The sequence below is a fragment of the Zootoca vivipara genome, chromosome 3, assembly GCF_963506605.1.
Source record: "Zootoca vivipara chromosome 3, rZooViv1.1, whole genome shotgun sequence".
Lineage (NCBI taxonomy): Eukaryota > Metazoa > Chordata > Lepidosauria > Squamata > Lacertidae > Zootoca > Zootoca vivipara.
In genome coordinates, this window is record NC_083278.1 from 28,975,154 (window position 1) to 28,993,838 (window position 18,685).

Below are 18,685 nucleotides of genomic sequence, written 5' to 3' on the forward strand. Positions count from 1 at the left end.
GCTTAATCTGTTTCAAAGGGAGGGAGGGAGGGATCCAAAGAAAGCGGTGTGAAGATCGCAGCCACAGGCAGTCCACTGACATGGGAATCACCTCACTTACATTCCTTTCACCTCTTCAAGGCCATTCCACAAAGCACATGGCGTAATGCAGAGATCCCTTACAGGCCCAGCGGATGGGCACACGTTGATACCGTTTTTTTGTTGTTGTTGTTGTGCAACCAATGTACCTGGTGCGAAATGGTCCCTGCCCCAAGAAGCTTACAACAGAAATATGGTGGCGAGCAAGCAGAGACAAACAAGCAGGGAAGCGACGGTGAAGGACAGCGGAGGCTGGATGTGTGCAGATGCAACTTTGGTTCAGGTGAGGACTGAAAGTTCAGGCCAAAGGATCAGCAAAAGTGAGATGGCTTCCTACAGAGGCAGATCACTGGTGCCTCCAGCTCAGCATTACCTACTCTGACTGGCAGGTTTCAGATAGGAGTATTCCCCATCTCTGGAGATTCCATGGAGGGAACCTGGAGCTTTCAGCAAACAAAGCATGGGCACCCACACTAAGCTATGGTTGCCCAAGAAGACTCTCTGCAGAAGTGAATGAGGAAGCTAGTATATGCTAGGGCTCAGTGCCACTGTTCCCTTCCTCAGAGATAGTATTTCCCCACAGTAACTGAGCAAATATATGTCAACCCTGTCTCATTCAATGGGGCAAAACTGTGACCCCCAATCTCCATGGTTTATTCTCAGAAAACTGTGAATACAGCACAAATAGCAGAAGTAATGTGCAATGGGTACACCAACAGAATTCTGCAATGGCATGAGATGTACCAGGGTTATAACCCTTATTGTCGGGTTCTCACATTCATATGACGAACTGGCACCAGGATGCTGTCTCTGCAGCAATTGGGGCTTACAACCCCCTAACCTCTGACACACTTTCTAGGAGGCCCCCAACAGCTTTTCTCATGGGGGCAATAAACTCCTACTGCCTCCCAAAGATGCATTCATTTACCGGTAAATTTACTGTACACATTCTGGCAAACGCACATACGGAATTAGCTTTCCCTTTGCTGATTTAACAGCTGGTTGAGGGTTTGAGTTTTTGTGTCAGGTGTTTCCTAGAAAAAGATCCTCCATTCCCCAAATCTAAGCATCGATTATAAAGAGGCAGGAAAATCACAACGGCTGATAACCAAGCTTCTGCAAGTCGTGACATTGCGCAGATCCATTATTTAGTAGGATACCGCGTAGGGGCGAGGGGGGCGGGGCGGAGGCTGAGGCTTCCCTTCTCAGCACAAACGGCTTGCCACCATAGCTGCCAAGTTATCCCTTTTTTACAGGGATTTTCCCTCATGCTGAATAGGCTTCCTCGCGAGAAAAGTGAAAACTTGGCAGCTATGCTTGCCACACGCCGCTGCCACCACTAGGCCCGCCAGCCCCTCACCTCCCTAGCCGGGCGCGCAAAGATCCAGGCGGGCAGCCGTGGGCTTTGCTGCTGCTGCTGCTGCAGAAGGCAAGCAGACGGCGGGCGTCTGGCATCCCACCCTTGCCGCGTGGATGATTGACACTCCGGAGGATGGCTCGACTTTTCCACGCGCGGAGCATAGCAGCCAATGAACACGGCCAAGGGCGGGCCTTAGTATCCGGAGCAGCTGCTACTTTAGACTCGCCGGTGCTGCCGGAGGGAGACCAGAGCCGAGAAGGACCGGGCAGGGGAAAGGGCGCAGGAGGGAGAGCGGGCGCGCATGCCAGTCGGGACCCTTGGACGGCGGGTTCCCAGGAGGAGGAAGACCTGGCGCGACTCCTCGTCGTCCGCAGCGGCAGCCCCCATGGCGACCAGAGGACTTTAAAGGAGTTCGGGGGCTTTGGCAGGATCTGGGCGATTCCGGGTACGCAGAGAGCGGGCACCGCAGACGGACGGATTTCTTTTTTCTTTTCTTTTTCTCCCCAGCAGCCGCCCCTTCGGGGCTAAGCTGTTTCGGAAGGTCACGGCCGAGGCATCGCTTGGGGTCAGGGAGTCAAGGGGGAAAGGGCAGCGCCACTGCCTCTCCCGCTCCGGAGAGCGGCACATTGTTGCAGCTGGAAGCGCGGAGGCTGCCAAGCTCCCTCAGAGGAGTCGCTTCGGAGGAGAGAAGCAAGAGGCGGGGAAGGAGCGCCGGAGACAAAGGGGAGAAACTCCGAGCCTGGCTTTCCTCCTCCTGCCATCGTTGTCCCGAGCAGCGTTGCCTTTGCGCACCGCCGCGGAGACCCGTAGGAACGAGCGCGCCGCTGGAGGCTGCGGGGTAGCCCAGGCAGCGGGGTAGCTGCTGCGAGCCACCCCGTGGGGGGACCGGGAGCGGCTCGTGCGCGCTCCGAGAGGCCTGCAGCGTCTGAAGCAGGCAGGCGGGTGGGTGTGTTAGGGAAAAGAGAAGCGAGAGAAAGGGAGCGGCGTCTCTCCTAGACGAAGCCGAGGCGTGGAGGAGAAGCGACCCCGCCTGATCCCTTTCGGCGTGCGCGCCTGTCGTTTTGCTGCGCGGGCTGATTGCGCGGACTCTTTCTCACTCCTCTCTTTCCCTCTCCCTATCTCTCGCTCGCTCAGATCCGGCGATTCTTGCTCTCGCCTCGCCCTGTCATTGATGGGAAATCAACTGGATCGCATCACGCACCTGAATTACAGCGAGTTGCCGACCGGGGACCCCTCTGGCATCGAGAAGGACGAGCTGCGCGTCGGGGTGGCTTACTTCTTCTCGGATGAGGAAGAGGACCTGGACGAGCGAGGAGGGCAGCCGGACAAGTACAGCGTGAAAGGCTCCAGCAGCCCGGTCCAAGAGACCCCCACCCACCACCACCACCATCACCACCACCACCACCACCCTCCGCAGCTGGTGCTGAGCGAGACCCAGTTCTCCGCCTTCCGCGGCCAGGAATGCATCTTCTCCAAGGTGAGCGGAGACCCCCAGGCTGGGGATTTGAGCGTCTACCCCGTGGCGGCCCTGCCTGCCTTGTGCAAGCCGGGCGACCTGCTAGAGCTGCTGTACTTGGGGCCGTCCGACCACCCTCCTCCTCCGCCACACTGGGCAGTCTATGTGGGCAGCGGGCAAATCATCCACTTGCACCAGGGCCAGATTCGCCAGGACAGCTTGTACGAGGCGGCCGCTGGCAACGTGGGCCGGGTGGTGAGTAGCTGGTACCGGTACCGCCCCCTGGTGGCGGAGCTGGTGGTGCAGAACGCCTGCGGTCACCTGGGCTTAAAGAGCCAAGAGATCTGCTGGACGAACTCGGAGAGCTTCGCCGCCTGGTGCCGCTTCGGCAAACGGGAGTTCAAAGCCGGCGGCGAGCTCCCGCCGCCCTCGGGCTCCCAGCCCCGGGAGCAGCAGTACTATCTCAAGATCCACCTGGCCGACAACCAGGTGCACACGTTGCGCTTCCAGAGCCTCGAGGACCTAATCAGGGAGAAGCGCAGGATCGACGCCAGCGGCAAACTGAGAGTGATCAAAGAGCTGGCCATCGTGGATGGCAAAGAGTGAAAAGGGGCGCCCGCCTTGCTGAGGGGCGCCTGGGTGGGTGGGGATCACAGAAGGGAGAGGCCAGCTCTGGTCCAGCCGGCGTGCACCACCCGGACTCGTTACCTCGCCACGTGGGTGGCCGCCCTCTTTCTCTCTCGCTACCCCCCGCCCCACTTTCCCTTTCCGTTCTGTTCCATCGAGGGGAAAAACCATGGCAACATTCCAAGCGAAACCAGCGCCGCTCCTCCCGCTCTCATTGGCCAGTCCTCGGTTCGCCTCCGACTAACAGGATCACACTAGTGATATCTATCGAAGACGAGGATGCGGGCGGCAGAAAAGCGGGCGGGGGGTGGGAGGGAGGAGCGATGCAGTTAGCAAAAGTATGCGGACAAAGTCACTCCTGGCTATCGATGTTGATCATAGCTCCCAGTGTGCTTAATAAAATCTCAAATTGATTTTTCTCCCCCTTTTTAAAAAAGCGTTCATGACTTTAATCCATGAGTGAGAAGGGTGGCTGAGATTTTTTATATATATTTATTTTATTGATAAGCAGATGCTAGAGTCCTTGGTTATCTTACTGATTTCCTAGGGTTTGATGGTTGACTCAAGGTGTGTGTGTTTTTTCCCTCCAAGGTGATTTAACAGTGGTTCTGGGCATGGTGCGTTTACTCAGGAGTAAACCCCCACTGAGCTCCCTGGGATTTGCTCTGAAGTGTGCATAGTCTCATTAAACACAGTGGGACTTACTTCTGAGTAAGCATATGCAAATATGTACTATATGGCTGTCATCCTGTGCTCAAATCATCTGTGACTAAGCCTGGATTCAAACTCAGTGAGACTTGCTATTTAACCTTTGTTCAACTCTCTTTAACACCGTCAACCACCCTATAGTTATTGGTGTTTTGTTTTTAAAAGGGGGGTGTAATTCAACCCTTCCTTTCCTGCTTTTAGTGGATGCTCATGGGTGAAGTAGAGATTCTAATTTGTATTAATGACTGTGAGAGTACAGAGCCAAGTGGTGCTATTTACTCCAGTTTAATTAATATGATATTCAAGGGTGTCATTCTGTGTCAGATTATTGGACCAAGCAAGGAAGGAGCGAGGGTTGAGTTTCATGCTGAAAGCTGTAGCTCTTCCTTGGTGGCCAGCCATCCAACCAGTGCTACACTTACAGGGAAGGAAGAGGAGCAGAGAGAAACCAGCTCAATGCCTTTACCTTTTTAGGATCCACCCCATTCCACTTACTGGTTTGAAGAGGCTGTGGGAGGATGCTTTAATGAAGAACAAGGCTATTATTGTTTCTTTATTGCCCACAAGAAGCTGAAAGTTGTGTGAGTGGTTCTCTCCCTAATCCCTTAATCCCCACAACAACTCTGAGATTAGTTAGGCTGAGAGACAGTGACTGGCCCAAGGTCACCCAGTGAGTGGGGATTTGAACCCTGGTCTCCCAGATCCTAGGGACGCGGGTGGCACTGTGGGTTAAACTACAGAGCTTAGGGCTTGCCGATCAGAAGATTGTTGGTTCGAATCCCTGTGACGGGGTGAGCTCCCGTTGCTCAGTCCCAGCTCCTGCCAACCTAGCAGTTCGAAAGCGCCTCAAAGTGCAAGTAGATAAATAGGTGCCGCTACAGTGGGAAGGTAAACGGCGTTTCTATGTGCTGCTCTGGCTCACCAGGTATCTTTGTCATGCTGGCCACATGACCTGGAAGCTGTATGTCGGCTCCCTCAGCCAATAACGCGAGATGAGCGCCGCAACCCCAGAGTCGGTCACGGCTGGACCTAATGGTCAGGGGTCCCTTTACCTTTACCTCCCAGATCCTAGTCCAGCACTCTGACCAGTGCACCACACTGACTCTCAATGGTCCACCTTCAGGGTTGGAGACAAGGTGCCTCAGAACACCAGATGTTGGTAATTGTAAATTGAGAGATTGCTACTGTGGTCATATCCTGCGTGTTGACATCCCATATGCTTCTGACTGGCCACTGTAAGAACAGATTTCTAGATTAGATGGGTTTTTGTCTCTATCCAGCGGGGCCATTTTTATGTTCTGAAACTATAGGTGGCCTTCAGGGAGTCTAAAGGGTTTCTATATTGAGGTCCTTGCATGCCTTCCCCCTCTCCAACAGGGATAGCCAATGCCATGCTTCCCAGATGTGGTTAGGTTAGAACTCTTAGCAAACGTGACCCACAGGTCAACTATGGGATGGAAAGAGCCTGCAGGTAATCTAGTTTTAACCATCACCCACAGTTCCAATAGAAGCAAGGTTCACAGTGCAATCCTAGACATGTCTACTAGAAGGAAGCCCCAATGGGACTTGCTCCTAGATAAGAGTGCATAGGATTTGAGCCTTGGATGGTACCCTAAAAGAGAGAGCCCATAATCAAGTGAGAAATGAAACAAAGCGGCATAGATTTGGGTAAGGGAACAAAGTTTCCACAGATGTACACATTGCAGGGGGTTTGTGTGCGACTTTTTACAATATTGATGTACCCAGGGCCTTAAACTGCAACTGGTTTTGTGATGATGGGATTCTGCATAAATGTTGATGCCTCCCTCTCATCATTGAAAGTGAGGGTGTTAAAATACTATATGCCCTTTCCTGTGACTAAGCCCTATTGAACACAGTGGGGCCACTGAATCAACATGCATAGGACTGCAATGCACGGTTGCAGTCCCTCTGCACAGTTTGTTAGTTACCTGTGCGGATAATCCTGCAGGTCTTGCTTCTGCAGTGTTCCCTGTACACTAATGCTGCCCACTGCAACATTTAGCACTGACCTTTTTCTGTTGAGTGTCAGAAGTTGAGAGCTGGTGACTTGCCTGCTTTTCTGGAGGCCAGATCCATTCTCTAAAGAAAAATATGTACTGTAGTACTTGATGCACAGTGCTCCAAGTGGGAGAACTTCCAGTGCTTCAGTCCTATACATGGCAATTTCTGCTGGTTAGTCCTCTGCCTTCGGTCAGCCTACTATGCTTAAGGGGTCTGAGGACCTCTGCAGCTTTGATCTCCTGCATATTACCCAGCCATTGTACAACTACAGTACTAGCACTGTGTGTTGCTATATTCTTCTCTGCCTGCACAAGAATACTCTACAGGGAGGCAGAGGGAGGTGAGTACTTTTCAGACAATAGCTGTTCATTATTTATAGTTCCACGTTGACAAAGCTGTAAATAGATTGGGGCTGAGTTTGCTCAAAAGTCAAACCCAGTGTATACAAACCTGATTTGGTTACATTCATAAGGCCGGAAAATGTATCCCAACACTAGAGGGAAAGCTTATTCATTTGTTTCCCTGTCAAATCCTTATTACGGTTTGTTTAGCATTACACTCTGGTGCGGACAAGGAAGCCGGGAACATAAAGATAAAAAAATATTCTGCAATCCAGTGTCCCATACATTCCAATTGTATTCAGTACCAACCTGCATATTTTGTAGGGATAAAATCTCTTGCAGATGATAGTATTTTATTTTTGAAGATATAGTAATGCACACTCTCTGTCTCTCTCTCTCAAGCAGAGAAAAGAAGAGAACATTGAAATTCTTGAATCCATTCACTCCCTCTTTTATGCAATATTGCTTGGTTCTTTTTGATACTAACAAGCATCCTAGGAAGTCTTATTGCAACACTGCATCATTGGTTGCCCAATGGCTGGCTTCCTGGACTGTTGTTACAGAAGTGAACAGTGGATGTGCGAAGGGCAGGGGAGGTCAGCACTGAGCTTCTGTGGAAAGAGGTTAAAATTTCTCTAACATCGTCCGCATAAGTGGTTTTCATATTGTCTGATGAAGTTGTTAAAAGAAAGCTAAGAGTGTGGGGGTTCTTCCTTTAAAAGCTTTCGACCTCCGCACATCCCACAAAGTTAAATTGGGCAGAGCTGGTTGATTCATACATGTGTGTGTGTGTGTGCAGCACACAATTGACTTGCATGGGCAAATGAGCCATTGCAGATATGAAAACGTGTCGCTGTGGTATCTCCAGCACAAATGTTTGTGCACATGTGAGCCAGGCCTTACTCCCTGATGAGTGTGCAAAAACTTGAAAATGGGAAAACTCTTTATCTCCTGACTGTCATCGACTGGGGTTGAGCCAGCTATGTCCTGGGATAACTGTTGTGTGCTTAAATAGCTTCAAAAACTAAAGTATTCTGAGAAGTATTTCTGCATGTCACGCAGAGGATAGACTAGCTGCTAGAATGCTGTGCTTCTTGCTGTCCTGCATCAAGCAGGATATTAGACTAGATGGCTGATAAGCTTCACCCTCAAACTCTACGGCAGCCACTGGGGGACAGCAATGATCTTATGATAAAGATAAACAGAAGCTTTCCCATTCCATATCATTTTAGGAAGATAGGAAGGTACCTCTCTTACAGAGCATGATCCCTGGTCTGTGTATCTCATTGTTGTCTACTGGGACAGCCACAGCTCCCCAGGTTTTCAGATGGCTATCGCCTTGCTGTACCAGCTGGAGATTGCCATCTGCATGCACAGCAGATGTTCTGAGCTACATCCCTCAGGTGGCCTTGAAACAGAAAGCATGCATGCTGTGAGTTATTGAACTGTTGCAGCTTTGTAGTGGTCTAGTACTTTCCTCCCTCTGAGTAGAGAGATCTGTATGGTTGCATGAGGTTGCTGCAGTATCACACGCTGGCATATTGAGATGCCCGTCACTTTTCCAATAGAGAGTGGTTGGGTTTGCTGTATGTTAGGCTGTTCTCCAGCTAGGTTCCAAGGGTTTCAGCTTTCAGCCTTAGGAATCTTCTGATGGAACGTCTAAGTAATTGCTGGAAAGAACGTTTGTGTAAATGTGGTGAGGATCAGAAGTGTGTATTGTGTGTTTCATGCATGCTGTCTTACACGGTGATGTGGATCACAGTCTGCTGGCATTTTGAACAAGTGGGACCTGCCTCAATGAGCTGTGCCAAACTCCCCCCCTTTTAATTTTAAGTTTTCAAATGTACATTTCCACCATTGAATATCCACAACAACAATAATACATTCACTGACTTCCTTCCTTTCCCCTCCCATGGTTCTTTCAATTTCCCCATAATCTCTGCTCATTCTGATAAAACCATTAACAGTAGTTTAGTTTCCTCCCTTAAGTGGAATGACTTTCGCTTGCACAACGGGACTTTGCCCCTCTCTTCCTCCTGCTCATTCCCTGCAATGTCCCCAGATGTGCTCCAGAGGGTTGGGGGAACCATCAGAACAAATTTATCAGGTTTATGGGAGGAGGAGAGGGGGCATGTCCCATTACATAAGAGGAAGTCATTCTTCTTTTGCAAGAAGTTACTTGACTCTACGTTGGATGTAACCTGTGATGTATTGTGAAATGCTTCTGTTCAGGGTTCCCTTCCTTCCATTATGGTCCCTCTTCTACACAGTTTTATCTCATTGTGTACACAAGTCAATCAGCATTCCATGCCCACTGAGCATGGCTCAGTCCTCATTTTGCTGGTTGTTTTTTTTGGGGGGGGGGTTCTACCTCTGAAGGCTGTTCTATGAAAGACTGTACTTCTGCAAACCCAAGTCTGCTCATACCTCTCCTCATGTGTGAACAGTACCATTTTGGCTACGTAACAATGGGACAAGGACAATCGAGATTGCTATATTCAAATGGGACCCTACAAAAAAAATATTGATATGGTGGAGAGTTCCAGACTTTTTACCCCCACCTCAACAGCATTCCATGTCCACTGAGCATGCTCAGTTGTCTCTGGCCTTTTTTGTGGGGCTAGCCCTTCATTTTTATTTTTTGAGGGTAGGGTATGGACACATGGGGCCCCCATCCCAACTGCATTATAATATTGGATTTCTGTCTTGATTTCTATGGGTGGCTCTCACTTCCATACCTGAGGACATTTTTAAAACTAGCTCAGCTCTAGGAAGTAACCCATCCAGACAATTAAGTGGTTCTAATGTTATATATCTGTGTCTTTTCTTCCATCTTTCTCAGTCACTCCATTCCACAACCACTCAACTTTATCAATCAGCATCTCATGCCCATTTAGTCTTCATTGGGTTTATCCCATAAATATTTTTGTACCTCTACAAAACATGGGGTTGCCTCCATGTCTGCCTCTTCTCCCTCTTCTGTGTGGGTGGCGCAGATTTGGCAACATTGGTTTCAGCGTGCTAAGTCTTGAATTGGAATTGGAAGGAATATTGGGTGCCCATTGCATATTGTACTGTTTAAATGCAGAGAAGGGAATACTTTCGTAGGGTGCCATGCTTGACCTTCTTTGTAGTCATTTTGGGATTATAGAACAAAATCATTGCTTACAGAGAGCCATGCATTCAGGAGAGTTCCCCTGAAAGTCACTCATCACATGGTGAAAAATACAATGGAAATGTGCCACAGGTCTGCCAAGCAAGCACCCCTTTGACTCCTGTCTTTGTCATGGAACAGATTTGCAGGGTGATTCCCACAACTGACTTATTTGGTCCTGTGGCATATGGCTAGAATGAGACTATTACTTAAAGCACAGGACTCCCCTCAAGAAATCCTGGGAATTGGTAAGGGTGCTCGGAACTGTGGTTTGGTGAGTTCCCACGATTCTTGGGGGGAAGTCGTATGTTTTAAATGTATGGTGTGGAACAGCCTGCAGTTCTATCCCCACTTACTTAGGAGTTTGTGCTATCGTACCCAACATTGCTTACTTTTTGAAAACACATGAGAGGGGAGGGTTGTTCACAATTTTGCTTGTCCCACCACTTCCCCCTGGAAAAGAATGGAATAGGAAACTGCTCTTTCCTGCTGAATTGGAGAAAACAGCAGAAAGGTTTTCTGTGGCTTGATGCTTGCTCCGATTCTGTGCTAAAGAAGAAGCTTTTCAGAGGGAAGCAACAGGGCAAATGGAAAGCTGCTCAGCCCCGTACTTTCTAGGAATGGGAGTACACAAAACTGGATGGGTCAAACTAGACATTACTTTGTGTGTGATTACCACCCACACCTAGGTGGTTGTTTCTAAAATTATAATACTAGGAGTGGGGAGCAGGGAATGGCAATTTTCACTAGAACCACAAGGTAAAGGAAGTGAAGGCGTAACCCTTCTCTTCCAAGCTGCAGCCCTGACAAATAATTGCCACCCATGTTGTAATTAGCCTTAGGGGAGAAAGTGAAGGGATCCCTATGGCAAATCGTAGCATCTGGGGCAAACTTGGTCAAGGCCATGGCAGGGGAGGGAAGAGTTAATCCTCAGTTAAAAATGCCTCCCATATATTGAAGAACATAAGAGCCCAACTGGATGAGGCAAAACATCCATTTAATCTAGCATGCTATACCCATAGTGAGTGCAACAACATTCTCTCTTAAAATCCCCTGCATGTGATATTCAGAGGCTACCACAGAGAAATGACCCAGAATCACCCGAGGGGCCAAGTTTGGAGATTTTCTTGACGAACTAGTTTGGATCGGGGTTGGTGGTGATGGTCTGCGCCTACAGATCTGTACACAGAATCTGGCGACCAACCGGGTCGTCTTTTGATCTTTGCCTAACAGGAGAAGATCGGATTTTTGCTTTTCCGGAAGGTTAGCGAGCCTCACCAGCAGGGGATCAATGGTCTCATAAAAGGGACATCTAAAAAATAAGTGCTCTGGGCTTCCTATCTCTCCCAATGAACAGGTGCAAATTCTCTGAGCATATGGGACTTTTTTTAAAGGATCCTTCCAGGACTGGTGAGGGCAAAGCCGAGCTTCTGACGAGAGTAAAAGCCCTTCTTGCATTTTTGGATACTAGAAAGAAGAGAGATGCTGCCGGTGCGGCTGTATATCTCGATTTCTCCAGTTTTATAGTCGGGGCACCTTGAGCAATTCTGTTGTGTTTCGGTGTCTATGATTCTTTGCCTAACCTTAGCTTTTGCTTGGCTCAACCCCAAACTTAGAAGGGCTTGAGGGGCAAAACCCAGTTTCTGAAGGGTGTTCAGGACTGCTGTCTGCCAGCCTGACTGGAACTGGTCACAGAGGATCAGTGGGGCTATTCCTCGGGGGAGCAGATTCAATGACAGCCATTTGTAGATTGATGGTAGGCAGATATAAGCCTCCACTCTCATCATCTCTGTTTTTAGTCTGACCCATGCATTTGAAATGCATCTGAGGACTTGTAGGAGAGCTCTAAGAAGTTTGGATTGAAGTCTCTCAAGGGGGGAGAAAGCAGAGGAAGGTGGGCCCAGAAATGATCCATAGAGGAGCTGTGCCAATGTTTTGGCTTTGTATAATTTTAGGGCTGTGGGGGACGAAGAAGCCCCCTTGGGCTCTGAAGAATTTAAGAATACAGTTTGTGTTTTTTCCACAGAGCTCCTGATGGAGTTTATGTGAAGTTTGTTGGCTCCTGAAGCCTGTACCACCATTCCTAGGTACTTATAATTTGTAACTTGTTCTAATTTATGTCCTTGAAGTTCCCAGCTTCTAAGCTTTGGTTTTTTCCCCTGAAAGCGAGTATCTTACTTTTTTGATAATTAATTATGAGACATTCAATTTCACAATATGCTGCGAGCTTTCTTAATGCTCTTTTGCGTCCAATAGGGGTTTGAGATAGGATTACCGCGTCATAGGCATATAAGAGAACCGAAATATGCCAATTTGCAAGTTTCGGGGTGTGTGGAATTCTAAGTCATTGAGTGCAGATACTAAGTTATTTGAATAAAAATTGAATAGTAGAGGGGCCAAAAGGCAACCTTGCCTGACTCCCTTGAAGGTTTTAAGGGGGTCTGTTAGGTGTCCTAGGCGGGTACACCTGACTCTGAGAGCCGTGTTTGCGTGCAGAGCCAGAATTAAGAACAGAAGCCTTCTATTTATAGTAGTACCATGTAGTCTGTCCCAGAGTCTGGTTCTGGAGACTCTATCGAAGGCTGCTTTTAGATCTACGAAGGTGGCGTGTAGCGAGGCCTGCCGTCCTGATTTGAATTTGTCAATGAGATGTTGAAGCGTTAGACAGTGGTCTATCATGGACCTGCCAGGTCTAAAGCCAGCTTGTTTTATTTCCAGGATGTCTTCATTCTCTAGCCAGTCTGTAAACTTATTAAGAAGGTGCTTTGTACATAGTGTACTAATCACGCTTAGTAAGCTGGTCGGCCTATAATTCGCTGGGTCACTTCTGTTGCTCTTTTTATAGAATGGGACTACTATGGCTGTTCCCCATTCCCCTGGGATGGGGCCAGTGTCGTCTATGTAAGTAAAGAGGCTGGCTAAGAATGGTGCCCACCAATCTGACATTTTCTGGCATACCCACCAATTTCTGGCATAATTCCATCTGGGCCTGGGGCTTTGGCCGTTTTCAGTTGGTTTACATATGATTTCACTTCAGTTATTGAAACTGGCAGCCATTTCGCCAGTTGTTCTATACAGTATTATAGTTCCGTAACGGGGGGTTCAACGTCCTCGTACAGGGATTGGACGAGTGGTTAGGGGGAATTTGTGAGGTTAAAGGGGAAATAGCCTTTTGGGTGCCAGAAGCTACCAATTTCCAGAATAGTGTCTAAAATTTTGTGGCTCAGAATCTTGTGGATTCTGCTGCCTCCTGGGCTGTTGGTTTTTAGAGCCTAACAAGCCAAAAGCACTTTCACAAGTCGCAAAATCAGTGCAAAGCTGTTTCTTTCTTGCTAATTAAGGAGCTGCTCTGAGCTGACTCTTGACTATGGTGATCCAGTCTTATTCAAAGATCTGTTAAGCTAACAGGGTTGTGTAGCTTAATAGGGTAAGTGGCCCTCTTAAGCAGCTCATTTTCTCTCTGTCTGCGCTGCCTCAAGATCAAATGAGTTAGCCCTGTGTTTTATTTATTTAACTGTGTTTATATGCTGCTTAATAATAATAAATCTTGAAGTTGAAAACAAATAAAATCACATGTTCATGGAGGCTAGCTTAAACACATTTGTTCTTAGCAGGCATCAGAAACCCTATCCTTAAAAAAACAAAAATCAATTTATGAAAGGTTTTCAACCTAATACTGTATACCATAAAATTCAAACTAAACTAAAAAGAAAAATAATAAACAGTATATTAAACAGAAAAAACTAGAGAGAAAGAAAAGTTCAATACATTAATAATAACCTTCATATGATAAAACACAAAATTATCATAACCTTCATATCATAAAACACAAAATTATAAATATATCTATGTAGCCCTCAGTCACTATTTTACCTTCACAAATTCAGAGTTGAATTCTTCCACTCCCCACCCAATAAAGTTTTGCCTTCCTCAGTCTCCCACCCTGAGAAAAAACCTGCCTCTCATATAAGCGCCATCCTCTTCTCTCTGTCAGCTCCCTGTATCTTTGTTTATCACAAAGATAAATTTTTACATGAGAAACTCTTATCCTTCAGGATTCCTATCTTTTTTTTTTTTTTAAAAAAAAAATCAGCCTTTGGAGGAAAAATGTGAAATGGGCAATGGATAACTTTTGGCAAAATGCTGAAAGAAAGAAAACAATATTGATGTTTTGCTGTCCTTTAGCATACCTGAAGGAGCATCTCCATCCCCATTGTCCAGCCCAGACAATGAGGTCCTCCTCTGAGGGCCTTCTAGCAGTTCCCTCACAAGAAGTGAGGTTACAGGGAACCAGGCAGAGGGCCTTCTCGGTAGTGGCGCCCGCTCTGTGGAACGCCCTCCAATCAGATGTCAAGGAAATAAACAACTATCTGACTTTTAGAAGACATCTGAAGGCAGCCCTGTTTAAGGAAGTTTTTAATGTTTGATGTTTTATCGTGTTTTAAATATTCTGTGGGGAGCTGCTCAGAGTGGCTGGGGAAACCCAGCCAGATGGGTGGGGTATAAAAAAATAAAATATATATATATATTTGAAAATTAAAGTGAGAGTGGGGGCAGATATGAGATAGTTTCAGTGTTCGGTTGGTACAAAATCATGGTATGTAAGTTGCCGGGGGCGGGGGCAGAATCAGAAGAATGTGTAAAATAGGCCATGTAAATACAAGAGCATCTGTTTAGTAAATGGGTAAAATCACTCAGTTCACATATGATGTCATCTATTATGGTGCTACTCAAAGTGGTGGTTCATGGACTGGTGCCATTCTGTGGGCCATTAACACGTGCTAAGAAGCCATCACAAATCCATACCCAAGGCAGAGTTTTCACCCACCCTGAAACACATTCCTTTTCAAGGGGGGGGGGTCAATTCACACGTTCAAAATGCAAGTCATGTGTCTTCAAGCGGTGGCCATGCATGTGTGGATTGGTGTCAGGGTTTTTGAAGTGGCATGCAGAGAAACCTCCCCTATTCCTGTAAATCGGCGTTTCCCAAACTTGGGTCCTCAACTGTTTTTGGACTACAATTCCCATCATCCCTGACCGCTGGTCCTGCTAGCTAGGGATGATGGAAGTTGTAGTCCAAAAACAGCTGGAGACCCAAGTTTGGGGAAGCCTGTTAAATGGCAGGGCAGCTAAAAGCACACATATGCTCCCCTCTGTTAATCTGCATGAGAGGCCCTCTTAAGGCAGGGGTGCTCTCCAGAATATGTATTTAAAATGCCAATAGATCCAGCTCGAAATGTTTTCTAGGTGGTCACCACACTTGGAGTCTAAAAATAATGTTCAACACCAGATTAGCTCACACCCTTGATTTCCTCCCCCTCCCTCCTTCTGGTATATGTTTGGGAGAATCATAGCTTATTTGTTTTAAACTGGTCTCTGCTTGTTTTGCGAAGTGTTTGGGAATTTTCATATACCATACATTGCAGATATGGGTTGATGCATGGGAGACCCTCTTTTTAAAGGAAGAGTTGAACTTGAGACTCTTGCAGGGTGGGGTGGGGGTGGAGTTCTGTTCCTTTAACAGCTGTTTGACCAAGCAGAAATTCAACCAGCTGAAGAGCTTGCTTAACGCTGCATCTCCATGCCAACAAAACGTTGATTTCTGCCTGCTGTGTACCAATTATTATTTTTAATTGTAAAAAAGTCAGCCCCTGTTGGAGGAAGTAATCTAAATATACCCCCCTTGTCTTATCAATCTATTATTGTCTCCTTGCCCCTTCTAGTTAGTACAGTACTAGGAAATAATGCACATGTTATTTGAAGAGAGACCACCCAAAGGCGAATGATCACCCATAGCCAAATTTCCAGAATAGCATTTTGGGGGGGGGTTTCCTTCCAATAATGCACCATTTACTGATGTCTTCGGTCAAGCTTAGAAGAACATTATGAGAATGGTCCATCTTGAAATTGATAATTATTGGTTTGGAAATGGTAGATAAGAGATTAGGGCTGCAAGCACTATTGCCGACAGCTTCTACTGCACTTCCAATTATGCTTTGTAGCCCTTGATACCAATCCAGCTACAGCTAGTCGTGACAGAGGCCATGTTCCCATTAGCAGATTGAAATGCTGTGAGGTCGTTTCCTCCCACTGTGTTTTCAAGTTGCTTTCTTCCATTGCTGTTCACTGGAACATCGAAAGTACTATATTTACTTGGATGGGGGCAATTTGTTCTCTTCTAGCTGTTTATTTTAAAATTGTAGAACAACAACAACAACAACAACAACAACAACAACAACAATTTTATTATTTGTATGCCGCCTATCTGGCTTGGTTTCCCCAGCCACTCTGTGTGGCTCCCCACAGAATATTTAAAACATGATAAAACATCAAACATTAAAAACTTCCTTGAACAGGGATGCCTTCAGATGTCTTCTAAAAGTCAGATGGTTGTTGATTTCCTTGACATCTGATGGGAGGGCGTTCCACAGAGCGGGCGCCACTACCGAGAAGGCCCTCTGCCTGGTTCCCTGTAGCTTCACTTCTTGCTGTGAGGGAACCGCCAGAAGCCCCTCGGAGCCGGACCTCATTGTCTGGGCTGAATGATGGGGGTGGAGACGCTTCTTCAGGTATACAGGGCTGAAGCCATTTAGGGCTTGAAAGGCCTACACCAACACTTTGAAATGTGCTTGGAAAAATACTGGGAGACAGTGTGAAGAGTATGTGACACTCTTCACAGAAACGGCTCCAAGTAGCTAACAAAGTCATAAAAGGTAAAGGTAAAGGGACCCCTGACCATTAGGTCCAGTCGTGACCGACTCTGGGGTTGCGCGCTCATCTCGCATTATTGGCCGAGGGAGCCGGCGTATGTGGTCCAGGTCATGTGGCCAGCATGACAAAGCCGCTTCTGGCAAACCAGAGCAGCACATGGAAACGCTGTTTACCTTCCCGCTGTAGCGGTTCCTATTTATCTACTTGCATTTTGACGTGCTTTCAAACTGCTAGGTTGGCAGGAACAAAGTCATAATATATATATATATTTAAAAACTCAGAACAAAATAAGATATTCTTACAAGCAGATATCAACCACACAAAGCTCTGCTTGCATGCAGCAATGGGCTGCAGTGCACCCACCTTCCAGTAGACAAGTGTGTACTTCTTGGAGTTTTGAATGTATCTGCTGCTTTTGAGTGCTTTTAATTATCTTATGTGTAAATCACATTGAGGTGGCTGTCTAGCAGGTGATTCATAAATGGATGGTGATGATCCCCCCCCCACTATCCAGGACCAAGGAAGGCACACATGGAAGACCAGTCAAACTATCAGCAATGGTGCTGATTTGCAGGAGAAGGCTGCTGTATTCCTCTCCCCTCCTTCTGCTCACATTTGGTGGGTAGATACTGGGCTCTCTTGGGGATGTAGTTTTCTTGCGATGGGGCTTCAGCCGCTATGGATCCATGCAGGTTGTGGTAGCCTGTTTCTGCATGATAAGCAGGCAGGGCATCATCTGTGGAAACAGAGAGGTCATTTCTGCTTCTCATTCTGCAGATGGGAAGCTGCATTGAGTTAATGACTTGCCTGTGGCCAGAACCAAGAATCTGACTGCCTATAAACAAAAGCACAAGACTTCCAGTGCGTTAGCGCTAAAGCCATCTGGAGGAGCAATATGCCATTGTTTAAAATATTAAGACCACAATCTGCAAAGGTGTAAAAATGATGGAATAGAAGATAATTGATCCAGATGCATGCCCAGCCAGAAATGCTTTCTTTTGCTTATGACAGCTCAGGTGTGAGCATTTCTCCCTTCCTGTAGTTCAATAAGGTAAAGGTAAAGGACCCCATGTCCTGTCAAAGGCGACTATGGGGTTGCAACACTAATCTCGCTTTCAGGATGAGGGAGCCGGCGTTTCTCCACAGACAGCTTTCTGGGTCATGTGGCCAGCATGACTAAACTGCTTCTGGCACAACTGGACACCATGATGGAAACCAGAGCACACAGAAATGCTGTTTACCTTCCCACTGGAGCTGTACCTATTTATCTACTTGCACTGGCATGCTTTCAAACTGCTAGGTAGGCAGGAGCTGGGACAGAGCAAGAGGAGCCCACCCCGTCACAGGGATTCGGGCGACCTTCTGATCGGCAAGCCCTAGGCTCAGTGGTTTAGACCACAGCACCACCCGGGTTCCTGTTTGAATAAACCCCACCTGACATGATCTATACACTGGAGATACATGGAGATGGGAGGAGGAAGTCCAGTTTTGATTGGAAAAGCAGATTGAGAAACAGGGTGAAGGGAAAGGATTAGATGGCAAGGAGGTAAGTAACTATGCAACTTTTAGAAGACATCTGAAGACAGCCCTGTATAGAGGAAGTTCTTAATGTTTATGTTTTTATATTTGCTGGAAGCCGTCTGGAGTGGCTTGTGTAACCCAGTCAGATGTGCAGGGTACAAATGATAAAAAATAGCAACAATTTAAATGCCCCCCAGTTCTGTTTTAAAGAGGGTGGGGTGCTTTAAAGTGGGGAAAGAGGGAGTCAGGTGACCCAATCACACAGATTCCCTACATTTGTTATGTGGCTCGGCCCCAAGAGAGGGAATTAAACTTCATGCCTTTGAATAAGAGCTTTTATGGTTTGAAGCATGTCAGGACAAACATTGGATTTAAGACCTTTGCACCTCTGTGGTTTGATGCCAGAGGATTTCCCAGAGTGTGTGGCAAGAAAAAAAAAAGAAAAAACTTCTCTGACCCATGTCTAGAAATCCTGAGACAACCACAAGTGTGGATAAGCCCTTTGTGGCTATTGATTGGTTTAGCCCTCTTTCTGGGATGATGATTCTATTAGGAGATGTGCAGGTTTCCCAAGGACCATTAAAACAATTTGAAACACAAATGGAGAGGCTCCAACTCCCATCAGCATGGCAAATGTTTGTGATGATGGAAGTTGGGGTCCAACAACATTGGGGGAGGGGGCAGCAGGTTCATTTCGACCATATGCC

At 47.1% G+C, this 18,685-nt stretch overlaps 1 protein-coding gene across 1 annotated transcript; it reads left to right on the top strand.

Moving 5' to 3' along the window:
* Nucleotides 1-1,624: 1,624 nt before the first annotated feature.
* LRATD1 (LRAT domain containing 1) lies at nt 1,625-18,465 on the top strand. Its single transcript, XM_035109826.2, has 2 exons — nt 1,625-1,883; nt 2,573-18,465. The coding sequence occupies exon 2, from the start codon at nt 2,610-2,612 to the stop codon at nt 3,498-3,500; it is 891 nt and encodes a 296-aa protein (XP_034965717.2). The 5' UTR covers nt 1,625-1,883; nt 2,573-2,609; the 3' UTR covers nt 3,501-18,465.
* The last annotated feature ends 220 nt before the right edge of the window (nt 18,466-18,685 follow it).